The sequence below is a fragment of the Episyrphus balteatus genome, chromosome 4, assembly GCF_945859705.1.
Source record: "Episyrphus balteatus chromosome 4, idEpiBalt1.1, whole genome shotgun sequence".
In the NCBI taxonomy this organism is placed as follows: Eukaryota; Metazoa; Arthropoda; class Insecta; order Diptera; family Syrphidae; genus Episyrphus; species Episyrphus balteatus.
In genome coordinates this window covers 43115221-43140794 of record NC_079137.1, presented here as the reverse complement: position 1 = coordinate 43140794, position 25574 = coordinate 43115221, and the positions used below count along the sequence as shown (strand labels likewise).

General features: G+C 30.6%; 3 protein-coding genes across 3 annotated transcripts; 1 reads left to right on the top strand and 2 right to left on the bottom strand.

Annotated features, from left to right (window-relative positions):
- Positions 1 to 8042: 8042 nt before the first annotated feature.
- On the bottom strand, positions 8043 to 13239 carry LOC129919403 (Golgi pH regulator). Its single transcript, XM_056000268.1, has 8 exons — positions 13061 to 13239; positions 12732 to 13002; positions 12542 to 12666; positions 12383 to 12483; positions 10004 to 10182; positions 9763 to 9944; positions 8394 to 8579; positions 8043 to 8330 (listed from the first exon to the last, which is right to left on the bottom strand). The coding sequence occupies exons 1-8, from the start codon at positions 13100 to 13102 to the stop codon at positions 8058 to 8060; spliced, it is 1359 nt and encodes a 452-aa protein (XP_055856243.1). The 5' UTR covers positions 13103 to 13239; the 3' UTR covers positions 8043 to 8057.
- A 9936-nt stretch (positions 13240 to 23175) lies between these two features.
- Positions 23176 to 23712, top strand: LOC129919706 (39S ribosomal protein L41, mitochondrial). The gene has a single exon (XM_056000678.1). It carries the CDS (start codon positions 23212 to 23214, stop codon positions 23710 to 23712), a length of 501 nt encoding a protein of 166 aa, XP_055856653.1. The 5' UTR covers positions 23176 to 23211.
- A 4-nt stretch (positions 23713 to 23716) lies between these two features.
- On the bottom strand, positions 23717 to 24515 carry LOC129919705 (DNA topoisomerase 1). The gene is made up of 2 exons (XM_056000677.1): positions 23874 to 24515; positions 23717 to 23819 (listed from the first exon to the last, which is right to left on the bottom strand). The coding sequence occupies exons 1-2, from the start codon at positions 24402 to 24404 to the stop codon at positions 23739 to 23741; spliced, it is 612 nt and encodes a 203-aa protein (XP_055856652.1). The 5' UTR covers positions 24405 to 24515; the 3' UTR covers positions 23717 to 23738.
- Between the last annotated feature and the right edge of the window lie 1059 nt (positions 24516 to 25574).

Sequence of the window (25574 nt, the reverse complement as noted above, 5' to 3'; positions counted from 1 at the left end):
AAAGATGAGTTTACAATAGTAAAACAGCAATCAGGGAATATAAAAAACCGCCACCTTTGCCAGTATTGTCATTATTCTCAACTTTACCCAGGGTAAGATGGCAAGCTGTGCCTGCTTAACTAAAAACGTATACTTGCAGTGCCCCAGTTCTGTAACTTTATTACTGGCCATTAACAATTTTGTATGACAACAAAATCTCTTTTACTTCCTAAAAACTACTATTTTGGCCATTTGATCGAAAGAAACTTAAATATTAAAATTTAACATTAAATCCTCTTCCCATCTTTTTTCTCTACGTAAACTGTCACATAAGGTTTTATTATACACTTAAATATTTAAGTTTTGCTTGAAGCAACAACTCTTAGGCCATAAATTCTGAAATTGAACGAAATTTTGCTAAATTTATGAAATAAAATGTTATAAAATTTTTTAATAATTAAAAAGTTCTTATCTCATTTTTTCGTCTGAAATTACTTTACTTCGTTTTCTTTAAGTTGGCAGATACTTTCGAATCCATTACTTAACTATGCTCAGCAACTATCAACTTGGTTTTATTTTTACACTCTCCTAAAAACTTTGAGATTTTAAAAGAGCCCTACAATAAATTGTTGGGGGTTCAGGATACATCACTGTCTGACCCATGAACTTTGCAATGAAAATTCGGAGTTCATTTTTGTCTTCATTTTTTACGTTAAGTTTAATAATTCAATCTTCTTCTTCTTCCTTTTTCTTGGCGCTGTTATGATCTCGATGTCGAGGGGATCATAACTATCCCACGTAACTGCTTCACACTAGTGATCCGCCTGTGGGGTTCGCCGGGTTGACCTCAGAAATCGGCGGCAAGCCTCCCGGTTTTGTATTGTTCCATTTCTAAGGCCAACTGAATGCTGGTGGTTTTGCATTTGCTTGTACCAGGATCAGTTTAATAATTCAATAATATTTTAAATTCAAGAATTTTCAACGAAACTGCTAAAATTTGCAGCTTGGTGACCAACAGATGAACTACAATTACGTGATAAACAACATGCGATTTAATCTTTAAGGCATAGGGTGATATGCATAAAAAATAGCAAATGCTTTTACTAGAGAATTTTCAAGTATATACTATTTTTCATATGCATAACAATCAAGTAAATGCTGAAAATTAAGTATTTACTATCATTCATAGTAACTACTTTTTTGGATGAACTTTTTCAGTAAATACTTTATTCCATATGCATAAAAACTAGTAAGTACTTTTTTTCTTTAGGAATTACTAGATTTTTTCAAGATTACAAAATACCAACTTGTAAAATTGATAGTATATACTTTTTTGTTTTAAAACCGCAATTATGAAGCCATGAAACTTATGAATAGCAGTCTTGAGTCATATTTTGACGCAATCTTTTCATGGTATTTCTTAAAAATGGATGGTTGTTAATATTTGTCGAAATGGCAGAATTTGTATGTATCAATTACCAAAAAGTTTAGAATGATCGATTATCGGGCTCAGAGTTAAATTTAAAAATACTTTATCAATAAGTCATTATTGTAAATGAATAGTAATTTTTTTTCAATAAGTTTTTATTTTAAGTAATGTCAAGTTTCAAAACTGTTGAGATAATTTCATCTCTGAATCATATTTGAATTGCCAACAGTATATTAACTTTACTAGCCATGAATAATATATTTTAAGGAATTCGCAATGAAAAAAAAATGCAAAACTGTGTCGCACGTACTTGCTCTTATGTCAAAAGTTGCTTGAAATATTAAAGCTTTTTACAAATTCATAAAAGATTATTTTTAAAAAATATAAAAAAACTTTAAAATAATATAAAATTTGGTTTAAAGTTAAATAACGTTTTTTTTTTTTTTAATGCATCACAAAGAATTGGAAATCTAGAGCCGCTTTTTTAAAAAGAAGTTTTTTTTTCATATAAAAATATTCACAAATTTTTTTAAAAATAAAAATGGTATTCCATTAAAAAGAAGATATATTAATTGATAAATAAAAATAAAGTTTCAATAGATAGATTTTTCATACAAAATTTCGATCTTTTTTTAATCCAAAAATGATTTTATTGAAAATTTTGTTTTATTTTAATATTAAGGCCACTAAAAAGTTTTTGTTCATATTTTTTTATTGAAATTGGTGGTGTCGTTTACTAGAAAACGGTTCTATGGGAAATACCGTTTATTACGGTCCATATTTTCAATATTAAGTTTTTAAAAGAAAATCGTTAGAGCCATCATGTAATATCTGATTGTTATCTCAAGTTCAATTTTTTTATGCTGCTGTTAAGTTCACTTTTGACTCACAAAAAAAGCACGAACAGATGTTCACATCACAAACTCAAATTTAAGAAACAGTAAAAATTTGTATTGGATTACACGGTAAAACTTTCAGAACAATTTATTTGTAAGCCCTAGTACGCTGCTAATGCTAAACGAAAATTTGTCTAGGTCTCCAAAGTCAAAAAACTCTTTTTTAGCAAGTAAAATGACCTGGACAATTAAATGCTAGTGACAAATGATTTTAATTTTTCCAACTGTGCGGTCATAGCTAAGAATTTCGTTGGCTAAGCTGAAAATAATTCTTCGTTCAATTTAGTTGTGCTTTTTTTTGTAAGAAAATTTTCGTATCGCTTCAGTAGCATACGTACCAGGCTTAAATTCGAAACGAATACCAATCATCTAAAAAAAAAGTATTTACTATCATTTTTGGGTGAATTCTAGTATTTACTTGGATGAATTTAGTATCTACTTAAAGTATTTGCCTGCTAGCAGGTACTTTTTTTTATGCATACGAAATTAAGTAAATACTATGAATTTTACCTTTTACTAGAATTTATAGTATTTACTTTCACCTTTTACTTTGAGTAAGTACTACTTTTTTATGCATATCACCCATAGTCTTAAAAAAAATTCAAAACTTCTTGTTCCATTATAAAAAATGCACCCAGTGTAGTAATTTTGTTTGCCCTACAAACAATAATGTGTTTTTGTTTTTATTTAGAATTTTTAGGAGTATAAAATAGTTTTTAGTTTAACTTCATAGACAATTTTTTTATAATAATGGTCATTAAATGTTGTGTTCGGTTTATAAATTTCTATTGCTAATGCATTATTTAAACCTCGTCAAAAAACGTTGTTGAATTAATTTTTCAAAATTTACCTATTATAAACTTATTGAAAGTCAACTTATTTTGTAATTTTCGAAAATATATCTAGTATTGTGAATGTCATGCTTTACTGTTAACCGAGATATGTGGGTTTAAACCCAACTCTAGCTAGTATTCTTTAATTTATCCCTCAGTTTCAACGGACGCGTCCGGACGTTACCCAGATAATACTAATCTTAATCTCAATTGTCATTGCACTGTACAAAAAATTTCATTCCTACCTTTCTATTTTTTCTTACTACTGTAGTTTATTTGGTATATAAAAAGATTTTAGGTCTTACAGGCAAATAGTTAAAATTTTTATAAAAAAAATATGTTTAAATCTGCACACTCTACAATAATTCATATATTTATTGGTATAGACTTATATAATAAGATACAATATCTTCTGAGACTATATAAGCCCAATTGTTAAAATATTACATGATGTAATACTTTTTTTCTATCATAGAACTTTGAAAATCTTACAAATAACTTCTTAATTAATTTAATACGATTACAACTTAACTCGAGATGGCACCGTTTAGAAATGTATGTATGTATGTGAACTATCACAATGGGTTTGTTTTTAGTTCAGTATAATTAATCAAGTTTAAACGACAAAAGACTGATTTGGATCACTGGGGCGTATGCGCAACCTTTTTTTTTCAACAAAACAATATTCTATTTTGCCTTGCATATTTCCACACCAATGTCCCTTAAGAAAATATAAGCATAACAACTCTGATATCACAGACCATTGTATACATAGACATTTCTATAATGTGCTCGTTTGGCTTTTTTAGCAAAGCTTATTGCTTGCTATAGTCCTGTTTACGTTAGAGTCCATCCTGTGTAGAGAATCGTATACGCTTGTTTGAGTGTGTGAGCGTAGCGTACAAATTTATAGGGAGTGACACGGCTGTTTGTTTGCTTTTGCCATACCATACCTTTTTATTTGGGAGGTAGGCAGGGCGGGCATAGCAGTGTATAGATGTTGTTATACAAACGCGTCGTTTATGTGAAATTATTCGGAGTGGTTTTGTATGAAATCATCTCTTCGACAACTATACTGACGGAGACGATAGGATGACGAAAACTTGGGAGGTGAATTTCATACTTTTAACGTACCCTACTTTAGGGTGGCAGACAACGCCTTAGCTGTATTTTGTTTTTTTTTTTTTATTTCTTTTTGTATCTTCTGTTTCTAACTTTTGTGTTCTTTGTGTATATTTATTTCATGTGTTTTATTTTTTTTTTGTATTATTTTTATTATATTTTTCATCTTTGTTTTTTGTCTGTGATGTTCCAAAAAAATAGGGGAAAATGTGTTCAAAAGAAGCGAATTTAAACACACAATCCGACACACACATATGCACGTGAATATAAAAACAAATCCTTTTCTGATGTGATAAATTTTTTGTTTTCCATTTTTTATTATATTATATTTTTTTTTTTTTGTTCATTCCTTTGCGCTTTGCCTTTTTTTCTGAATCCTTTGTGAGACGGTGGCGCGTCCGACACGGTGGTGGTGGCTCCTGAATGGAAAAAAACACCTGTATGTCGTCTGAGAGGGTATGTGTGTGTGTGAATGTACATTTATTTTTTTAATTAATCGAAGGAAATAACAAAATTTGCATAAACGATCATGGTTTGTGTACACGCTCATTAATATTTTAAAAGAGGTTCAAAAGGATGAAATAAAAAAAGAGATAATAAACATTTTGTTTTTTGGTAGAGATTGCGGTGGAGAGAGGATTTACATGAATGGCTTTGTGATTTAATAGATTCTTTATGTTTGAAAATAGAGTTCATGATGTTATAAGTGTCCTGCCTTGTGTGGATGTGTATTTATAAGGACCTAAATTGGGTTTAAAAAGAGGTCTTTGTACATTGTTATTTTTGGCCTATTTGATAATAAAGAGTGTGACAGGTCAATGACATGGTCTAATAAAAAGGAGATTAATGGAAGGATTTTTTTTGTATTTTAACGTCTTCTTTGATTGAAATGTTTGAACATAAATTAAAACGGTAATTATTGAAGATTCACAAGGAACTTTTTAAAATGTCTCACCTTATTTAAACGAATTTAAGTTTTTATCTCTAATTTGATTTTAGGATTATAAGCTTTTGCGATGTCGAAATTTCAAAACGTTGACTTTTTACTTTTTTTAACTTTACGAGTGAGTAAGAAACGTATCCTTAGTATGCGAAGTTGTTATAGTTATACCGTTCGATTAAGCTTAACATTAGCTTAAATATATGGTTGAACGAGTCTTGGCTCTTGGGTTAGACAATCTTGAAAACCTGACGTGATGGGACAAAAATTGACTTCAGATTCGGCTTCAGCGACCCTAAAAACCTATAGATTCCACTAAAAAATAGCGCAAAACACAATATAGAGAGTTACTATCCCTTTTAAATGGTTTGAGATAGTCATCGGAAAAAACCCGTTATTTTAAAAACTGTCCATTTTTCGACTTTCTGTCCATGTCAACTTTTGATCAAGGGCTTCAAGAGAACAACATACTAAAATTTCAGACAATTTCACCGAGGGCCACTTCCCATACAAAATGTGCGGGGTCCTATTTCCACCCGAAATATTTACATTTTTCGCCAAATTAATTTAAAAATACGAGTGTCTATGAAAGCAAGCAACTTTTTGCCCGGAACTCAAGATAGGGGAAAAGTGAAATTAAATTTTTCCGGTAGGAATCTTGTTCACGTAAAAAACACACGATAGGGCTTGATTGTCTCCCAAAAAATAGAACTCAACTCGACCGTCTCAAATGGTATTGTCATCTTCAAAAGAGAGACCCTCAGAACCCTGTCAAAAAGGCATAAAACATACGTTCCGATACGACCGCGATCTAAGAAGAAAAGTACAAGCAATTGCAAAAACAGCAGCATTCAAAAATGGAAAAATACATAACTGGGAGGCTTGCCACCGTTTTCAGAGGTGGGTCCTTAATGTTTCTTGAGCCCTTTCATATGTATTCCCTGAGTTTGAAGACTTCAATCATGGAGATCAAATTAATAGAATGCATGATATTAGTTCGGGGGGGGGGGGGGGGGAAGGGGAATAGACACCTCCTTTTCATACAATCATTTTCTTATCTTAACTCAACCAACGCGCTCTAGCTTTTTAGTACTTACCTCCCGTATATCGTTCCTCTCAATGGTTGCCAACCCAAAAACCACGTTGCAAAGCTTTGGTGTTCACAGCTCTGGTTTTTCATAACTTCGATTTTGCATAACTTCGGTTTTTCATAACTTCGGTTTTGCATAACTTTGGCGCGATAAGGTTGTCGGTTTCCCATTTGTTATCATGTGCTCGAACAAATGCGGTCTAAATTATGATCCGTCAATGTTCCCCATTATTTAAATGGGTTTTTTGCAACGATAACAGATTTTTCCTTTAGGTAGTGCCGGATTCGGGACAATAGTAGTAGAATCTGCCAATTTAAGTACTTCCCCTTGGAAAAAAAAAATGCCAAACACTTTCCCTTCAAAATTTAGGTAAACCTTTATGCTTTTATATTTTTGTATAAAAAGCAGCAAATATAATTGGTGAGTAAGGTTCATATTGATCTAGTTGGACAACAAAAAGCCATCGTCGAGTTTTGCTTAAAAGAATGACTAAAAATTCCATCTTCTGATTGAAGCAACCACTAGTTTACAACCCTTCCTAAATTCATACCAGATGTTTGATAAAAATGTGTAATTTCGAGATGTTATTTAGGAATGTTTTATTTTGTTTAAATAATCACGATTTTTCTTTTTAATGTTTTACAATTTATATTTAGTTTTAATTTTTTTTTAAATTAGGGTCAATGTGGGTAAATGTAAACAGGGGTAAATGAAAACATGGCTCATAACAAGCTTCAGTTAAATCTATTTGATGCATACATAAGTACAAATCGCGGACGCATGTATCTTTTAACTTATACGTCAAGCTCATTGCTGTCAAGAGAGAATTCATTCGACGAGCGTATTTTCCGTGAAAGATAATTTTTTAAAGTGCCAAACAAGTCGTTAGTCTTTCAGAAAAATTAAATATTTTTGCAGATTCAATAAAGTCAGTATAATTTGCAAATATTTTTTTGTTTTTAATTTTGATGTAGATTCTATGTGATACAAGCAAATTTTAAAATACAGGACATTTATGTCGATTTGCATGTGTTTACATTTACCCCAGAATATTTTTCATAATGGGTAAATGTAAACAACGTATTCTGGGGGTAAATATAAACATACATTTTTGGTGAAATTATTGGTTTTAATAAAAATAACATATTTTAAGTCAATTACTACTGCTAAAGTGCCGCGGAGTCACATTTTAAAGTAGCCAACACCATCATTTTCAGTGGATGATGTTGCAAAATCGGCCTTTGACGTAAAAAAACAAAAAATATTACGTTCAGAGCTGCTCAGGATGCATATTGGGCGCCTATATAAAGAATCAAAGGAAGAAAACAAAAACTTTTATTGGAATTTGAAAAAGTTTTTGTCAAATACCTTCTTGAACGTTTTTCAAGTTGTTATCCATATGATAAAGAGGAAATTCTAAATTTTATACCACCGTTTACATTTACCCCGAATTTGCAAAAAAACACAAACATGGTGGGGTATTTGTAAACATGCCATATTTGACAGTAATGTAAACAATTTGGGAAATATTTGTTTATATTTATAAAGAAGAATTGCCATCATTTCATATTTGCATTTGAAGATACCATTCAAGTTGTTCCGTGAAAACATAAAAAAATCTAAAGTCGAAAGAAAAAAAAGACATGAAATTGTTTACATTTACCCACATTGACCCTAAACATTTTTGATTAAAATTGATTATTTGAAAATAAAATAATATTTTTATAACTTTTTTTCTTTTTTTTATATATGTAGGCATTAACATTCTTAATCTATACTGGAATCATGATTCCAAGGTTTCTGCGATATATACAAGACAACAATTGTGGTTAGGGCACTCACTAAAAATATAACATCAAACCAACGATGATAGAAATTAAAATGTAAACTGCCAAGAACTTCAGTGATGATAACTCTGTATTCGGCTGGCATATTCATTCGCATTAACAAAACGGAAGAACAAAAATACATGCCCATTATTTGTGCTAATATTAAAACTATAATATTTGATGATTTACTCGATGAAATTCTATAGAAGAACTGAAATAAAAAGATTTAAGTTTTACTAAAGAGTTTAATATGTTTATTAAAAATTTGACTTACCTTCGTTAGAGTTAATAAGAGACCACGAATTGAAGTGACTACTATACATCCAACCAATAAAAATGATATATGCTGATTCCAAAATGCCAAATCAATATCAAAGCCACACCAGTGTACTGCAATTTCAAGGCCTCTAGTAACAGGATCCTTGCGACCCACACGATCAAATATTATGTTAACTGTGCACTGCGGTAGCAAAAAATCAAATAAAACAAATCATCACATTAGTTGATACTCAATTCTCGAATATGAATGATGCATTCATTAAAGGATACACAAAGTCGGACGTGTCAAGGTTTCATTTAATACCCCGGTGCAATACTTGGTACAAAAAACAGACAGAAAGTTGCCTTGTCATGATCAAAAAACCTTTTTTTTTTGCTAGAAATTTTGTAAAATGATGGTGTTCCGAATACTTTCGTTTGGGATCAATTTTTATACACATGCTATAAAATAGGGGTTTTGAGTGCGGCTTTGTGAGAATGGAAAACTTGGGCCAGAAGTCATTCCCAACCCGCAAACTTAATGGGTTCAACTGGAGACATATAGCTAGCAACAGAACTGGCTTGATGATTGAGGACGAGAATTAATCTAGTCTGTGAGTCACCTTAAGTAAGTAGGCAAACATGAATTAAATATTAATCCAACAAGGGTGTCTCTCTCTGTAATGATAAAAATAAGTAAAGTTATTCAGCAGCCTTATGAGAACTAGTGTAGCCCATGCAGCCAAGTGAGTGGACCATCTTCAAGAAATGTGATCCTAAATATTGCAGGAGCTAACGAGTCATAACTCCGCTAAATGTCGAATATAAGATTCTATTTAACGTATTGTTGACACGTACCAGTGTAATTTCCGGTGAGGCGGAACGACCTCAACTGGGATAAATCCTCCAAAAGACCATAAAATCTAGACTCTTTATATTTTAACCAATTTCAATCATTCATTGACTGGCGGTCTGTATGGATTACAATAACCCATAAGCAGTTCAATGCGTAAGCAGGAAAACTGTGAACTACTCCAAAAAAGCTACAAAGAATTGCTAAGGAGTTGAGAAATCAGAGGGAGAGCAGAGAAAATGATACAAGTCTAAACTTTTTAAGCTTAGCTGCATAAAGAAGTAAATTAATACTAAAAAGCATTTGTTTTTTTTTGGCAAAGTTATCTGCCGTAGGATTTTTTAAATAAGCACCAAAGGAAATACCGAAACTAATATTGTTTTTTCAAAATTCTATTCGCAGCTGGTTTTAGCTCCTATTCTTATCGGCAGGTTCGTGTTTTTTTTTTTTTTTTTGTAATTCACAAAAAATTCTACTGCGAATACAGATACTAAAAAGAATTTCTACTCAGATCAATAAAAACATAACTTACCATAAAAATCTTATACAAACAATATCCGCTAAAGAAATGCCCAATGACATTGAAGTATCTTCCTTTCAGTGTCTTCGACCATATCTGTCGTTCTTGCATGTTTTTCAAAGAATTGATTTCAAGAAACACTTGTCTAAGTATTTCTTCACATCCAGCAATTTCTAATCGCAGCTGTCCAATGTCTGAAAAAAATCCAAAATCAATGTAATGCTCATTCTAATAAGGTCATCATTTCACTTACTCTCTCCTCCAGTATCACGATTTGCTACTGAACTTAAAATACTCCACAAACGTGGTTTTGTGTTATTTTGTTTGTTGCGTTTCAGCTCAAGAGCTATGCGTTTTTTCTTTCCAGTTATCATGTCGACAGTTAGAGCTAACCGTCGTTCGAGAACAACAATATCACTTTGGGACACAGGCCTGTTTAAAATGGGGGAATAATGATTTTAGTAAATATTCTTTCTTGCGTGACCTTTTTTAAAAAAATAAATTCTACTTTTTGTGGGCTATAGGTACGGTGAAGATATTTTTTGAAGCGAAACCCGGTACAAATAAAAAATTCGTTGGATCGTTTTGAAAACATTGGTTTTTTCAACAAACAAAATAATAATAAAATGATTTTTCATAATTATCCTAATTTTGACTTATGAACGTCGAAGTTATTTAGAAAGTCAGAAATCAAGAAAACGGTTTTAGATTTGGTTAATAAATTCTAAAAAAATATTTTTTTTTTTTTCAAAATTGTCAGAATTGTTTTTTAACATTTTAATTTTATTTCAAATGATTTTGAAATTTTGTAATATTTAATTCAACTTTTAATATGTCCTTAAAAGTTTTTTCAACATTCGAAAAAAAACTTTTTCTGATGTAGCTTTTCAACTTGACAAACACAAGCTGGAACTAAATAATTGACGAACATTTTTTAAAAACGAATGCTTTTATTTGAAAAATTAAAAAAACTTTTCTTTTCCAACCACTGTTTTTTTGTTTTCGGTACAAAGTATTTAAAGTTTGGATACAAAAATCGGAAAATGTGAAAATACGGGACAAACATAGGACAAATTACAAAATACGAGACACTTATACGTCCTTTTTTTTGCATTGAGCAACATTCCGAATTGCCTAACAATTTCCAAAAGATAAACACGCAATATTATATCCCCAAGTTCAACGCAGGCCACCTAAACTTAAGATCTAAATTTTCAGAGGCTCTGATTGGTCAGATGTCATAAAAAGTTAGGTGGCATTTAGTTACGTTTTTTGACATTTAGTCACGATTTTCAGGTGGAATTTTTTATCTGAAAAGTCAGATGGGTTTAGTTTGTGTTGGTGAAGTTGGTAAACGTACTAAATGTGCTACACACCAAAATTGAACTTTATGATTTTAATACAAGTTATAAATGGATTTGTTTATATTTCTTGTGTTTGGATATTTGTTGCGGTGTTATTGTTATTTGTTGATATAATTAATAGATATTATTTTTGTGTTCTTCCTCCGCATGTTTATGTGCAGAAATGGAATAATGTAAGCAAATGAGGATATAAAAAAATTAATGAAACATAAAACAGAAAATTAAACATACATAAGTGGATAGCAGAAAGGGATTTTATGAATCTAACAAACTAGTTTTACAAATACTGAAGTGATCTCAATGAAAATATTAATAAATAACTTTTTTTTTACAATCACCCAGCCAATGTTGCAAAACGCCATATTGTAAATCTGCCCAAACTTTTTGGTGAGTTTCAAGAGGGGAAATTTCTTTTTACGGTACGCATGTGACAAATATGGAAAACTTTAACTTATTCGAAAACGGCTCTTACGATTTTAAGTAAACAAAATTTGTTTAAACTTTAAAAAATTAAATTAGTTGAAAATTGTATACGATGGAATTTTTGCTATAACTGATGGTGGAATAAAATATTTTTTACGACAAATTTGAACGTTTGAAAATGGAAGGATTTTGGAACCAAAACTGTTTATTTGACTGAAAACTTCGATTTTATAACTTGAATTAAGCCTAAATTTATAAAATCTGCATTTTGAAAATAAAAAAAAGTTTTTATTTATCTCAGCTTTAATAAATTTTGATAAATCATGCACAAGTATTTCCATTACTTCAAAGTCAAATTCGAGTTATTAGATTTATCTTTTCATTTCTGTCCAAAAAAAACTCCCTTTCATCTTTGACATTTATGTATATAAACTCTTTTTTTTTCAATAAATAAAAATATCTAAAAAGTACGTATACGCCACAGTGAATGTAAACATCGTGCAAATAATGTTCATTACAACTTTGGACTTATTGCGGCAATGCGCCAATTTATTATTTTATAAGTTAGAATTAAAGGAACAATTAAATCCATCAAATAAAATAATTAAATTTGAGTTTTAAAATGTTTTACCATGTAAAAAAAGAGACGAGCAGATTTAACGATTGTTAAGAATCCTTAAGAGGTTGAACATTTTTTTATTTGAACATAATTTTATTTATAGAGTCCTGAATAAAGATATATTCATTATTTATATAGGAAAATAAGAAAAGACTTATAGCCTACAAAAAGTAGAATTTATTTTAATGATTTTATTGTCATCAAGGGAGAATTAAAAAAAACTTACCTTATAAAATATGTCATACTCTCGTAGGGATAATTCACTGCACCAAAGCCTGATAAAATAGCCATAACAGTGACTCCAATAACCCCAATTCGGGAGACTCCCTGTTAAACAAAATCCTCAAATTTAGACTATATTTTAGAAGAAAATATTAATACCAACCTGTTCAATGGTAAATATGCCATGGGATACACTAAGTAATGGGAATGGATCACCAATCTTCCAGAGCCCATAAAGGAACACAAAATAACAAAATACTGTCATGATTCGCACCCATTTCTCAGAAACTAAAAAAAAAATAAGAAAACCAACTTAGAAAATACTGTCTAAGGTTTCCTCAATCAAAACTCACCTAAAGAAAGACTATGAATAACTGAATGAATGATATACAATGGAATCACCATGATAACCATCAACAGAAGCAAGGTCAAACCTAATCTCCAATGGAAATATCGAGATGACGACTCCAATACACCAAGAATCTCGAATATTATCAATTCGAACATGGTAATGGACAAGGCGAATGTTAAGGAATAAATAAATTGCACTGAGATATGACGGATTTCATAGTTTTTGAAAAGTTGTTTTACAAAAAACAACCAACCACCGGCAAAGAAAACCAACTGAAAGTTTTGTAAGTTGTTATAAATTTTATGGTATTTATTGATTATTAGGACTTACTTGAGAAGCAAAAACTATAAGGCAATCTTCGAGGAAACCCATTTTTTTTTTTGTTTTTATTTTTTATTTTCAATTACAACGAGTAGAATTAACATTTTTTCTTTAAACTTTTTTGATAGCGATAGGAAAAAATCGCCAACAAAACTATAAACAATTTTTTACATGACAGTTGACAGGGATGACGGTTGCTGTAGGAGCTGTCACTTTGACATTAAATAATTGGGTTTGTTTGTTCATAAAATTAAAAAGGTCCCATGAAATTATTTTGAGTTCCTATTAGCTGCGTTCCTTTGGAAATATTTATCTACTTTTTAGTACTTAAAACTACTTTGATCTACTTTGCTATACTGAAAAAGAAGTTCAAAGCAGCTTTAAGTACTAAAAAGTAGAAAAATATTTCCAAAGGAACGCAGCTATTCATGCGCAGAGATTCTGCGACCCGTGATTTAACTCTGGTTCGAGCATGTTCTTGGTTATTTAAATATAAATTGAATCGAAACAGAGTTGAACCAGAGCTTAAACCAAGGGTGAAATAGGGGGGATGTTTTTTTTATATTTTACATCATCTATGCTTTAAAGCCTAGTACGCAGCTGAAGCGAAACGAAATTTTCCGTACAAAATTTCGTTAACGATATCTTGAACGAAATTAAAATTGTTTTGTTTTGCTATAAAATTATTTTCTGATGTTTTTTCTTTTATTTTTTTATTTATGTTTTTATTATTTACTTTGACTAGATCGATGGTATTTTTTTGTTAAATCCTAGTACGCAGATCGGGAAACATTTTATTTCTCATACAAATTTTTTCTCGGGACAAATTATGTCTTGAATATTTTTCCAAGCAGTACTCAGTTCACGCGCAAAATTTATATATTTGGAGCCGCTGTAAAAAAAAAGTCTCCACCTAATTTTGCGCTGACAAATAATGTTCGAAGCATTATTCTGCCAGCAAAAATTGAGACAAGGAAAAAAAAAATTAAACAAAATTAAAAAAAAAACGCAACCAAAATAAGGGTGCATTCTTTAGTAAAATATTTGGAAAGTGAAGACGAAGCAAATACAACTCAGAATCAAATTAAAAACAAAAAAAAAATTAATTCAATTTGAAAGAAGAAAAAAACTATTGATAGAAATTACTTAGGGTAAACTGCCCTATTGTTGCCACTCCATGTGATTGGCACCTTGAGTTTAAAAACCATTTAAAGGCTTGGCCACACCGGAGGGTATGCGGTAGCGGTACGGGTAGAGGTAACGGTACTTGTATGAAAAAAATTCCAAACTGACATATCAACGTTCAGATGTGGATTTTTTTTCATACAAATATCGTGTCCGCGGTGAGGGTACTTGTATGAAAAAAAATTCCAAACTGACACATCAACGTTCAGGTGTGGAATTTTTTTAGTACAAATATCGTTACCGCTATACCGCATACCCTCCGGTGTGGCCAAGCCTTTACAGCTACTAATTTTAATTTATCCTATTTTCGTGACCTTTTTTGAATCAAAATTATGATCCTAAGTGGGCTGTAGGTCTGTCTTGGTATTTTAATATTTTGTCGACTTTTCGGGCGTGATTACCCAACTAACAATTTTACTTCCACAAGGGTCTAACGAAGCTGTTTCGATTTTAAAAATATTGCTTGTATACGACCATAGAGAAGCCCTTTTGGCCCACCCAAGAAGCTTGATAGGCTTTAGAAGAGTCATATGCAAGTTGATTAGAGAGACTCAAAACCTGTGTTTAATGCCTTATAGAAACAAGCAACATTCAAGATTTGAAAATCTGTATTACTGCTACAGGCTTTTAATTTTATTTAGAAGCTCGGAGCAGACTCGTCGAAGGCTTGTGAAAGTCTAAACTCTAAATTCCAAATAGAATAAAGAAAAAAAAATATTTTTTTTTTCATTTTTTTTTGTGTACCTATTATTTTATTTTTTCATTTTCTTCTTTGTTTTCCATCCAGACAAGTTTTGCTTATGAAATTAAATTTCCAAACACAATTATATTGAGAAAAAAACTTCTAACTTACTTGACGAATTTTGCTGGATTTGAACCTCGTACATCCTGATTGAAAGTCCGGTACCTTACCCATCGAGCTACTCAGGTATATAATAAAAGAGTTTCAAATTTGGACTAGTTGAAACCAGAACTTTCTAAGGGCTTCGACTTAATTCCTGATGAGTTGCAATATCTTAAAGAATATGGTGACCATTTGTGTTTTTTTTTTTTTTCAAAGTTATTGTTTTTGGTTAGGTATTTTCTGATTTTTTTTATCTTGTAAAAAATTATTTAATAAAGACTTAATAATATTATATTCTGATTGTACATTCTTATCATTATTGAGAAGATGAAAGAGAATAACTTTTTACTCAAGAACAATTTTTCTGGAGCAGAAAAAAATATCTGAAAAATTCGGTTTTTTTAGACTTTAGTGGTTTCACCCGGATGCCGTCAACTTGCATTTTTCCGAAGCAGAAAAAAAATTTTCAATTTTTTTGGGCTCTTGGCTTTTTCTTAAAAATAAGAGAATTAACTTTGTTTTGAACTTAGGTAAAAATCTAAAATGTCTATCAATATTTCATAATTAAATAAGTGGAGAAGATTAAAATCTTGTTTTCCTTTCTTCTCTACTTACTTGAATATGAACTCCAAATTGGCCAGTAAACCATTTTTAATATCACTATTTTAAACCAATTACCGATATGAAAAGATTCACCTTTTTATTTATTTCTTTATAACAATGAATAAAAAAACCAAAAATGGTCACCATAATGGCACTTATCCAAATATTTCTTATTCTCATGAGTTTGCCTGACAGTTTAAAAAATTTAGCTTGTACTCACTTTCACAGGGCTTCTAGAAATAAAATTAGTTCGCTTAGGCAAACTTATAAAATTAAATGCTTTTTACAATGTTTTGCTTGTACTTAAAGGACCTCTACAAATATAAATAAATGTCCCCTAACTTCGCTAAGGCAAACATATAAAACTAAAAACTTTTCGCTCATGCGCCTGAAATTGAACTTCTTTTTTTCTCATACAGAGATACAAAATAAACATTTATGTAAGTCGTTATATTTGAAAGTAATATAAAACATACTTTGTAATATTTTCAATCAAAAACAATGATTCAACAATTTTTTAATTCAAATATTGGAATGCAGTAACTATAACACATATATTTTGTGGAATATTTGTTTAAAAAGGCAAAACCGTTTAATGCGGTTTATTTGAAATTCAACGTAATGTTTTTTTTTTTTATTTAATGAATATCACGACTCATATACTATTGACATAATTTCGGTAATATAGAATTATAATAATAAATGCATTTAAGGCAATTGTATAAGTTGTAGGTACTTCTACCATACTTAAATAAATACCTAAGTCATTTTTGAGTCTAATAATTTTCGAATTGGATAAAAAAAATAGAAAGCATTCATAAAGATTTTGTAAGCAGTTCTAATACAATTTCTTTTGCAAAGCCATTTAAAAGAAGTCAGTTATTGGCTTTAATTTCTTGTGCTTCTACAATGGAATTTCATGTGGCCGTATTGAAATTTAAACGAAATGTTTACATTAATGCTTGTAGAAATTTTTAGATTCCACTTGCACTAGGTTTCTAGGAAGCGGTTAACGAAAGTTAAGCCTCGAAAGTTTGAATTTTCGATTCACAAACTAAATACAAGCCCTGTAGAGATAATAGCTGCAAGAAATTAAAAATCTTAACCTCGTGGAAGTAAAATTGTTAGTTGGGTACACCCTTCTTCAGGACTCTAAAGTACAAAATTTTTATTCTAAAAATACTAAAAAAAATCTAAATTAAAATCTATACTTACAATATTATAAAATAATAAATTTTAAGATATTTCTTAAAATTTGTTTTGGTTAATTTTCTTTTTTATTTTTTATATTTTTGCAATATTTCAAAATTCAAAAATTGAAGCCTTGAAAAAGACGTTTCAATTAATCGAATTTCAAAATAATGAAATCTAATGGCGTTTTCGATTGGCAGTCCGGAAGCGTCCGGAATCATTCTGAAAGCGTTTTATTCGTACAAAACTGACAGTTTTGTGTGAATAAAATTTTTTCAGAATGATTCCGGACGCTTCCGGACTGCCAATCGAAAACGCCATAAATTTCACATTTGATAAAAAAATCAAAATTTGACTTTCAAAATCAAACACGATCTTCAGAAATCAGGTCAAATATAAAATTTAGCCTAAAATATTTCTATGGACAAACTGGCTATAGATATTGCTCACTCCTTCGCAATCTGATCGCCTATTAACAGTATTATTAGTATTTAAAATGTGCAACATTTCCAATAACATACGTTTACTATAATGTTTTTCTGTCTGTAAAATGTCAACATTGTTAAAGTCTGGCCTATGTCCTTCATCTATACAATGTAAAGCCAATGCTGTTGTTTGTGAGTGTGCGCTATTAATGTCTGATCTGTGACCAGCTAAACGATGGTTTATTCCGTCACCTAGACATTTTATCTTATAGACAATATTAGATCTTTCACTTTTCGAAAATTCACCTTTTAAATTTGAAAACAATGAACTTCTTAAGATATTTGACGATTTAAAAGCTAAACGAACATTGTCTTTATTTCTTATGGGGGCATTTAAAATTCTATTTGAAAGACCTGGAATGTATAGAATACTTTTGTATGAAAACTGTGTAACATTTGTTACTAAATTTGTTTGAACCAAGGGATTGAAATATTGATTCAATATTGTTCTTATTATGTTTAATGGAAAGGAGTTAGAAAGTAAAGTATTGGTAATTCTTTTTATGTTTTTTTGACGAAAGACAATGTCACTGATATCCAATACTCTGTTGACAAAATTTGTAGCTGTGTTGATAATAACATGTTTCGGCTGTTTTGAATTAAAATTAATAAGACGACCTGAAGATGTTGGTTTTTTATACCAATCAAATACTAATCTATTATTTTTTCTTTTTACTAACACATCAAGATAAGGAAGTTCTCCGTTATTTTCCAACTCAACAGTAAACTGAATTTTTGGATGAAAGTAAATTTAAGGCAGTTAGAGTTGAATTAACATGATTCGATTTGAGAATAATAAAAATGTCATCGACATATTTTGTAATTAGCTTTGGTTTATTTGGAATTTTATCAAATACGCTATCTAATAATGCTTCCATTACGATATCTGCTAATATTGGAGAAGCAGGACTTCCCATAGGAACTCCTTGTTTTTGTTGATAAAATATTTTATCATATTCCAAATAATTATTGTCGATTACACAGAATCGCAAAATTTCTAAGAATTTTAATTTTGGAATTCTTGTATGATCTTTGATAACACTGGTTTACAAGGGTTTTGTTGCCGAAACAAAAATATACTTTTATGAAGATTTTTGGTGTGCTGAACTCGAATACGAGGTCAGAAACAACTAATCAGCTCCCGTTTTTGAGATATTACCGTTAGAAAATGCAAAAATATGTTTTTTTGAATTCTTCGGACCTTCTTCTTTTGTATAAAGAAAATTGTTTGAGCATATTTAGTAACGGTTTCTATAAGAACTGTTTTCCATCTTTCGACACCTGTTTAAATTTTTTCAATATCTTTTATATTGCCCGAGATATCTCAAACTGAAGTAAGTGGGTTTGGCTTCATATATCACAAAGAAGATAATGACGTTATAAAATTTATAAAAATACCAAACAACTTAGGATATCTCGGGCAGTAAAAAAGATATCGGAAAGATTTAAACAGATTTAAAAAGGTGGTAAATAATACTTATGAAAACCGTTACTAAATATGCTCAAAAAATTTTCCTTATATAAAAGAATAAGGTCCGAAATACTGCATTTTCTAACAGTAATATTTCAAAAACGGGAGCTGATTAATTTTTTTTGACTTCAGATTCGAGTTCAGCACACCGAAAACCTTCAGAAAAGTATATTTTTGTTTCGGCAACAAAAAAAAAGTTTAATTTTGTTAACCAGTGTAATATTCCAACTTTTTCCAACTAATTCTAGAGCCAATTGAATAGGAATATTGGTGAATAAAGAAACAACATCAAAAGAAACTAATGGTCTTGTTCTAAAACAACTGGTGAGACTGTTGAAATAAACGATGATGCATTTTTTACGTTATATTTAGAGTTAACAGTAATGTTATTTAAAATTTTTACTAGGTATTTAGATAACTGATAACATGGAACATTCATAGAAGAACAAATTGGTCTTAGAGGCATGTTTTGTTTATGAATTTTAGGTAATCCGTAAATTTTAGGACTATTAGCAGTATATGTCGTCATATTCTTCTTTTCATATTCATTAATGAAATTATTAGTGAACAAGTACTTAACTAGATTATTATTCCGACTTTGAACCTTATTTGTGGGGTCACTTCTCAAAATTGTATAAGTGTTCCTGTCAGCCATCATATCTTTCATTTTATCAACATAAGTTATTTTTTCTATTGCTACTGTGACATTGCCTTTGTCAGCTTGAACAATTAAAATTTCAGGGTGTCGTTTTAAGAAATTTCTTGTATCGCTAAATATTAGTAACAAATGTTACACAGTTTTCATACAAAAGTATTCTACACATTTCAGGGGTCGAATTACGGCATACGTTCGTTAACGTATGGTCGCTATGTGTCCCTATCTTTTTCTACTAAATAAATAGAGACACAAATAGTAAAAACGTTAACGTATGGTCGTAATCGTATGCTGTAATTCGACCCCTGGTCTTTCAAATAGAATTTTAAATGCCCCCATAAGAAATAAAGACAATGTTCGTTTAGCTTTTAAATCGTCAAATATCTTAAGAAGTTCATTGTTTTCAAATTTAAAAGGTGAATTTTCGAAAAGTGAAAGATCTAATATTGTCTATAAGATAAAATGTCTAGGTGACGGAATAAACCATTGTCCTTCCGTTTATGTAGGAACTTCTATGCAAAAGTTAAAAAATCGTTTAGCTGGTCACAGATCAGACATTAATAGCGCACACTCACAAACAACAGCATTGGCTTTACATTGTATAGATGAAGGACATAGGCCAGACTTTAACAATGTTGACATTTTACAGACAGAAAAACATTATAGTAAACGTATGTTATTGGAAATGTTGCACATTTTAAATACTAATAATACTGTTAATAGGCGATCAGATTGCGAAGGAGTGAGCAATATCTATAGCCAGTTTGTCCATAGAAATATTTTAGGCTAAATTTTATATTTGACCTGGGGTCGAACTACGGCATACGTTCGTTAACGTAGGGTTGCTATGTGTCCCTATCTTCTTCTACGAATTAAATAGAGAGAGCAATAAACAAACCGTTAACGTATGATCGTAATCGTGTGCGGTAATTCGACCCCTGATTTCTGAAGATCGTGTTTGATTTTGAAAGTCAAATTTTGATTTTTTTTTATCAAATGTGAAATTTAGATTTCATTATTTTGAAATTCGATTAATTGAAATGTCTTTTTCAAGGCTTCAATTTTTGAATTTTGAAATATTGCAAAAATATTAAAAATAAAAGAGAAAATTAACCAAAACAAATTTTAAGAAATATCTTAAAATTTATTATTTTATAATAGGTGTGTTTTTTTGTTTATCTATATAGATTTTGTGCAAAAAAACGACATCGAGATTTTTGAAATCAAAACAATTTACGTGTTAAAAACAACAAAAACTTTATCTGTATAGATTTTTGAAAAATCCAGATAATTATCCAGATTTTACTTTCTCTCGATAAAAACAGTAGTGCCAAAGTAGTTTAATTGTTGTGTTCATACAGAAAATTCTGAAAATATTAACAAAAAAAAAAAAAGCGGAGAAAACGAGGTTTGAAAAAAACTCTCATAAAAAAAATAATCAAAAATTTGTTTGACATGGTTGCATTGAAATGTTAATATCTCGAGATATACGCAATGCACTTTTCAGATAAAAGTCTTAAATGGATCCTGATAAGATTGTTCAACAGATATGTATATAAAATTACCAAAGTTTTTTCGAAAAATTAGAAATAAAAATAAAAAAGTTTTCACATTTGATTTTTAAAAAATCGAAAAAAAATTCAATATGGCTACCTTCAAACGCTTATAACACAAGAACGACGCAACTAATGTTAATGGTCATGGTCTTAAAATGTAGCTAAGAATATACAGATAATTTTTGTTTTTTTGTGAAAAAAAAAATTTTTTGAATCCAACATGGATGCCATGGCGATATGAAAATTTTTGTTTGCATCCAACATGGAAGTAATGGCCTTCCCCATAAACAAAAAATACCAAGACTGGAAAATTTCGTACGTCTTCCCCCCCAAAACCCTTTTGTGTTCAGTGTTGTCTGTGAATATATGTGAAAGCCACCACGTTGGTAAATGACGTTAACACGCACACATTTATAGATTCACGACATTCACCACACATCCAACACGAACACAACGATAGGTTCACGACATTCACCACACCTCGCAGCTTGTAGGCAAACGTCAGTTGACCGCCGAGTTTCCAGTCTTGGTATTTTTTGTTTATGGCCTTCCCACTTCGGAGTTAAAATTTTAAAAAAAACAAAAGCAACATTTTTGACAAACAGCTGCCAAAGTATATGTACAGTGGTGCCAAATGTTTGCATGGATTTCAAAAATCCCGATGTCGTTTTTTTGCACAAAATCTATATAGATAAACAAAAAAACACACCTAATATTAGGCGTGTTTTTTTGTTTATCTATATAGATTTTGTGCAAAAAAACGACATCGAGATTTTTGAAATCAAAACAATTTACGTGTTAAATACAACAAAAACTTTATCTGTATAGATTTTTGAAAAATCCAGATAATTATCCAGATTTTGATTTCTCTCGATAAAAACTGTAGTGCCAAGGTAGTTTAATTGTTGTGTTCATACAGAAATATCTGAAAATATTAACAAAAAAAAAAGCGGAGAAAACGAGGTTTGAAAAAAACTCTCATAGAAAAAAATAATCAAAAATTTGTTTGACATGGTTGCATTGAAATGTTAATATCTCGAGATATACGCAATGCACTTTTCAGATAAAAGTCTTAAATGGATCCTGTTAAGATTGTTGAACAGATATGTATATAAAATTACCAAAGTTTTTTCGAAAAATTAGAAATACAAATAAAAAAGGTTTTCACATTTGATTTTAAAAAAATAAAAAAAAAATTCAATATGGCTACCTTCAAACGCTTATAACACAAGAACGACGCAACTAATGTTAATGGTCATGGTCTTAAAATGTAGCTAAGAATATACAGATCATTTTTGGTTTTTTGTGAAAAAAAAATTTTTTTGAATCCAACATGGATGCCATGGCCATATGAAAATTTTTGTTTGCATCCAACATGGATTTAATGGCCTTCCCACTTCGGAGTTAAAATAAAAAAAAAACAAAAGCAACATTTTTGACAGACAGCTGCCAAAGTATATGTACAGTGGTGCCAAATGTTTGCATGGATTTCAAAAATCTCGATGTCGTTTTTTTGCACAAAATCTATATAGATAAACAAAAAAACACAGCTAATGTAAGTATAGATTTTAATTTAGATTTTTTTTAGTATTTTTAGAATAAAAATTTTTTACTTTAGAGTCCTGAAGAATTGTGTAATCACGCCCGAAACGTCGACAAAATATTAAAATACCAAGACAGACCTACAGCCCACTTATGATCATAATTTTGCTACTATTTTTAGTTTTTGTTTAAAAATTCACTCTTCCCGCCCTTTTTTGGCATATTCTTAGCAAACGAGATATTGATAATTACAAAAAAAAGTATAAATATTAACTTTATGCAATACGGAAAAAACTGCAAACTAAAGTTGGTGCGACATTCGCTTAAGATGCCAATGATTGATTAAAAAGTGTTTTGTAGAGATTAAAATTTGTTTTTTTCCCGATCTGCGTACTAGGCTTTAGTTGTTTGAACGTGCCCATTGCGAAAATATCTCATTTGGGCTCTAGTGAAAACAGGCTATTAGATTTTCACTCATGTAAATCATGCATTAAAATTACACCAGAAAAAACTTGAACCAAACAGATATTTTTTACTGTCATTTTGACAGCATTCCCACAGCTGATTTTACCAATGTCAAAAAAAAATTCCTAAAAAATTTTATTTTCGACCAAATTTTGTAAGAAAAATGGAAAAAATTAATAAAATTCTTGCTCTCGCCGTTCGTCCCAACCAGCGATCCATCTCCACTTCCGCCATCCTCGCTGGTAAAAGAAATTTCCGCAAATTTCCAACTTTCAACAAGCGAGGAACTCGCTCCTTAAAAGAAGCCCAACGAACCTCACTCGATCCACCAGTGCCAATCTACAAACGTGGTGTTCGAGACACTGGAGTTTATGTTGATGGAAAATTCCAATCAATCCCACAGCGAATTCCTCAATTAATTGTACCAAATTTGGAAAATTGCAAATTAAAACCCTACGTCTCCTACAAAGCTCCCGATGTTGTGCAATCTGAATTCACTAGTTTAGATTTATACAATGCCATTTATGCGCAAAAGGTTATAGACGACTTTAAGGCTGGCAAATTAGCCGAAGATGGTAGCCCATTGGAACCATCTCAACAGGAGTTACTCACTCCCGATGAAGCTATATTAAAAGCAAGAAAAACTGGCTCCGATATATTTTAAATACATTTTTATTAAGTTCTAGTTTATTATTCCTGGAACGCTTTTTGCCTATAGTTGTATAATTTGTTAACCCATTTGTCCATTTTTTGCATATAGTCTCCAATAAACTGCAAAATAAATAAAAGTTGAAAATGGAATTTTGAGATCTGTTTGATTCTTACATTTGGATGAAATAACAAAGATTCCTCGGGTTGTGTTTCTGTTTCATCTTTATCCTCAACCAAAATTGTATCGTTTTTCAAATCGATTATAACTTTTTCTGGGAGTTTTTTAGTTTCCGCCGAACTGAAGAAGGGACTTGCTGTGAATGAATCATCTTCGATTTTAGCAATAGCTCCACGATCACGATAATTACTTAGCGATGGTAGATCCTTGGGCGGTGGCGCAGCTTGAACTGACAAAGAGTTTTCTTCAGAACTTGGCGGTTGAGTTGTTGTTCGCCGAGTGCTGGAACTACTTGATTTTATTGAACCACGACTGCGACTGCTAGTGGAACTGCTGCTACTACTGCGGTAGCGTTTTTTCTTTGATTTTTTCTTCCTCGATGATTTTGAGGGACGTGAACGAGAGCTGCGAGAATTTGAACGCCTTCGGCGGGAATAGTAATCCCTATCGCGATCTCGATCACGGGATTTGGAACGAGATTTGTGCCGTGAGCGGTAAGAAGAGGAACGATGCTCAACGTCCCTCATAATTAATTATCTTTTTTAATTAAAATATTTCTTTTTTGCAAAATGTTAAAATCAAATGGAAATAATTTTTTTGTTCTGTTTTGAGGAAAAAATGTTTTGACAGATATAGATCTGTTTGATTGAAAATTGTTGAGGCGTGTTCATTTTAGGAATTTTCCGAATTCACAATGAATAAGAATTGTTAGTAAAGCAATTTTTAGAAAAGAGCAAAAAATTATCTATAAAATAAAATAAAATATAACATCTCTCTTTGAAGATTATTTGGCAAATTAACCGAAAATGTTTCATTGATTGCACAGTTAAAGGCCGAACTATAATAGATGGAGGAAATCGGATGCTTGTGTCAAAAATTCGAGTCCGTGATTCAAATAAATTGGTTGAAGCATAACTCAGCGGCCACTTTTTGCAAAAAGTCAAAAAGTGAAAATTTTCAAACTCATCTTGTTACAGTTTTTCCGACCACAAAATTAAAAATAATGATGCAGAAAGCTTGTTTTTTGGTTTAAAAAAACAATTTTTATAGTTTTTTTTCAAAAACATTTGCCGCAAGAAAGAAATAAAAAATTTTACTTTTGTAAAATTTCCACTTTTTCACTTTTTAGGTCATTGTATAGTTATGACTTTACTTTGCTCATTTCATTGAAATGACGTGGAAATCATCTCATGATAAAAAATTATCTCATTTCCCTCTCAACGATAAAATAGTTAAAACAGGACAGGACACAACAGTTTCATGAAAAAAACGTCAGAAAATAAATTGACAACAAGCACATATGACAGTTCTCACTAATCTTTTCTAACCTGTTCTGAACCAAAAAAAAATCCTGCTCTGAAATGTTCTAGACAGTTTCAATGAACAGTAAACTAGAACAGTTCAAAACAGAAAACCCTAAATGAACAGCAAAATATCTCTACTTTTCTCTTCGAAACAGTTCAGAACAAAGTTGAACACACATTTTGCAAATTTCATCCAAATCATTTTAATTTTTCTTAATCGAAATTGTCTTTTATAGCATGTTTTCACTACAGCCTTCATACCAGGATTGTAAAAATATTAATTTAAGAAAAATGCAATTTAAAAACAAATATTTCTTACAATTAAAAAAAAATTCCATTGAAAAAACAAAAAATTTTTTCATTAAAAAAAAATTTTTAATTGCAACTGAAAAT

Bases quoted from the DNA above. Each gene is read 5' to 3' on its own strand.
- LOC129919403 (XM_056000268.1), bottom strand. From the start codon at position 13,102: ATGGGTTTCCTCGAAGATTGCCTTATAGTTTTTGCTTCTCAA. The intron at 10,183-12,382 runs GTAAGTTTTTTT...CATTTTAAACAG, and splicing joins AGTATGACATATTTTATAAG to GCCTGTGTCCCAAAGTGATA. The intron at 9,945-10,003 runs GTAAGTGAAATG...GATTTTTTTCAG, and splicing joins TCGTGATACTGGAGGAGAGA to ACATTGGACAGCTGCGATTA.
- LOC129919706 (XM_056000678.1), top strand. From the start codon at position 23,212: ATGGAAAAAATTAATAAAATTCTTGCTCTCGCCGTTCGTCCCAACCAG.
- LOC129919705 (XM_056000677.1), bottom strand. From the start codon at position 24,404: ATGAGGGACGTTGAGCATCGTTCCTCTTCTTACCGCTCACGGCACAAA. The intron at 23,820-23,873 runs GTAAGAATCAAA...TTTATTTTGCAG, and splicing joins CTTTGTTATTTCATCCAAAT to TTTATTGGAGACTATATGCA.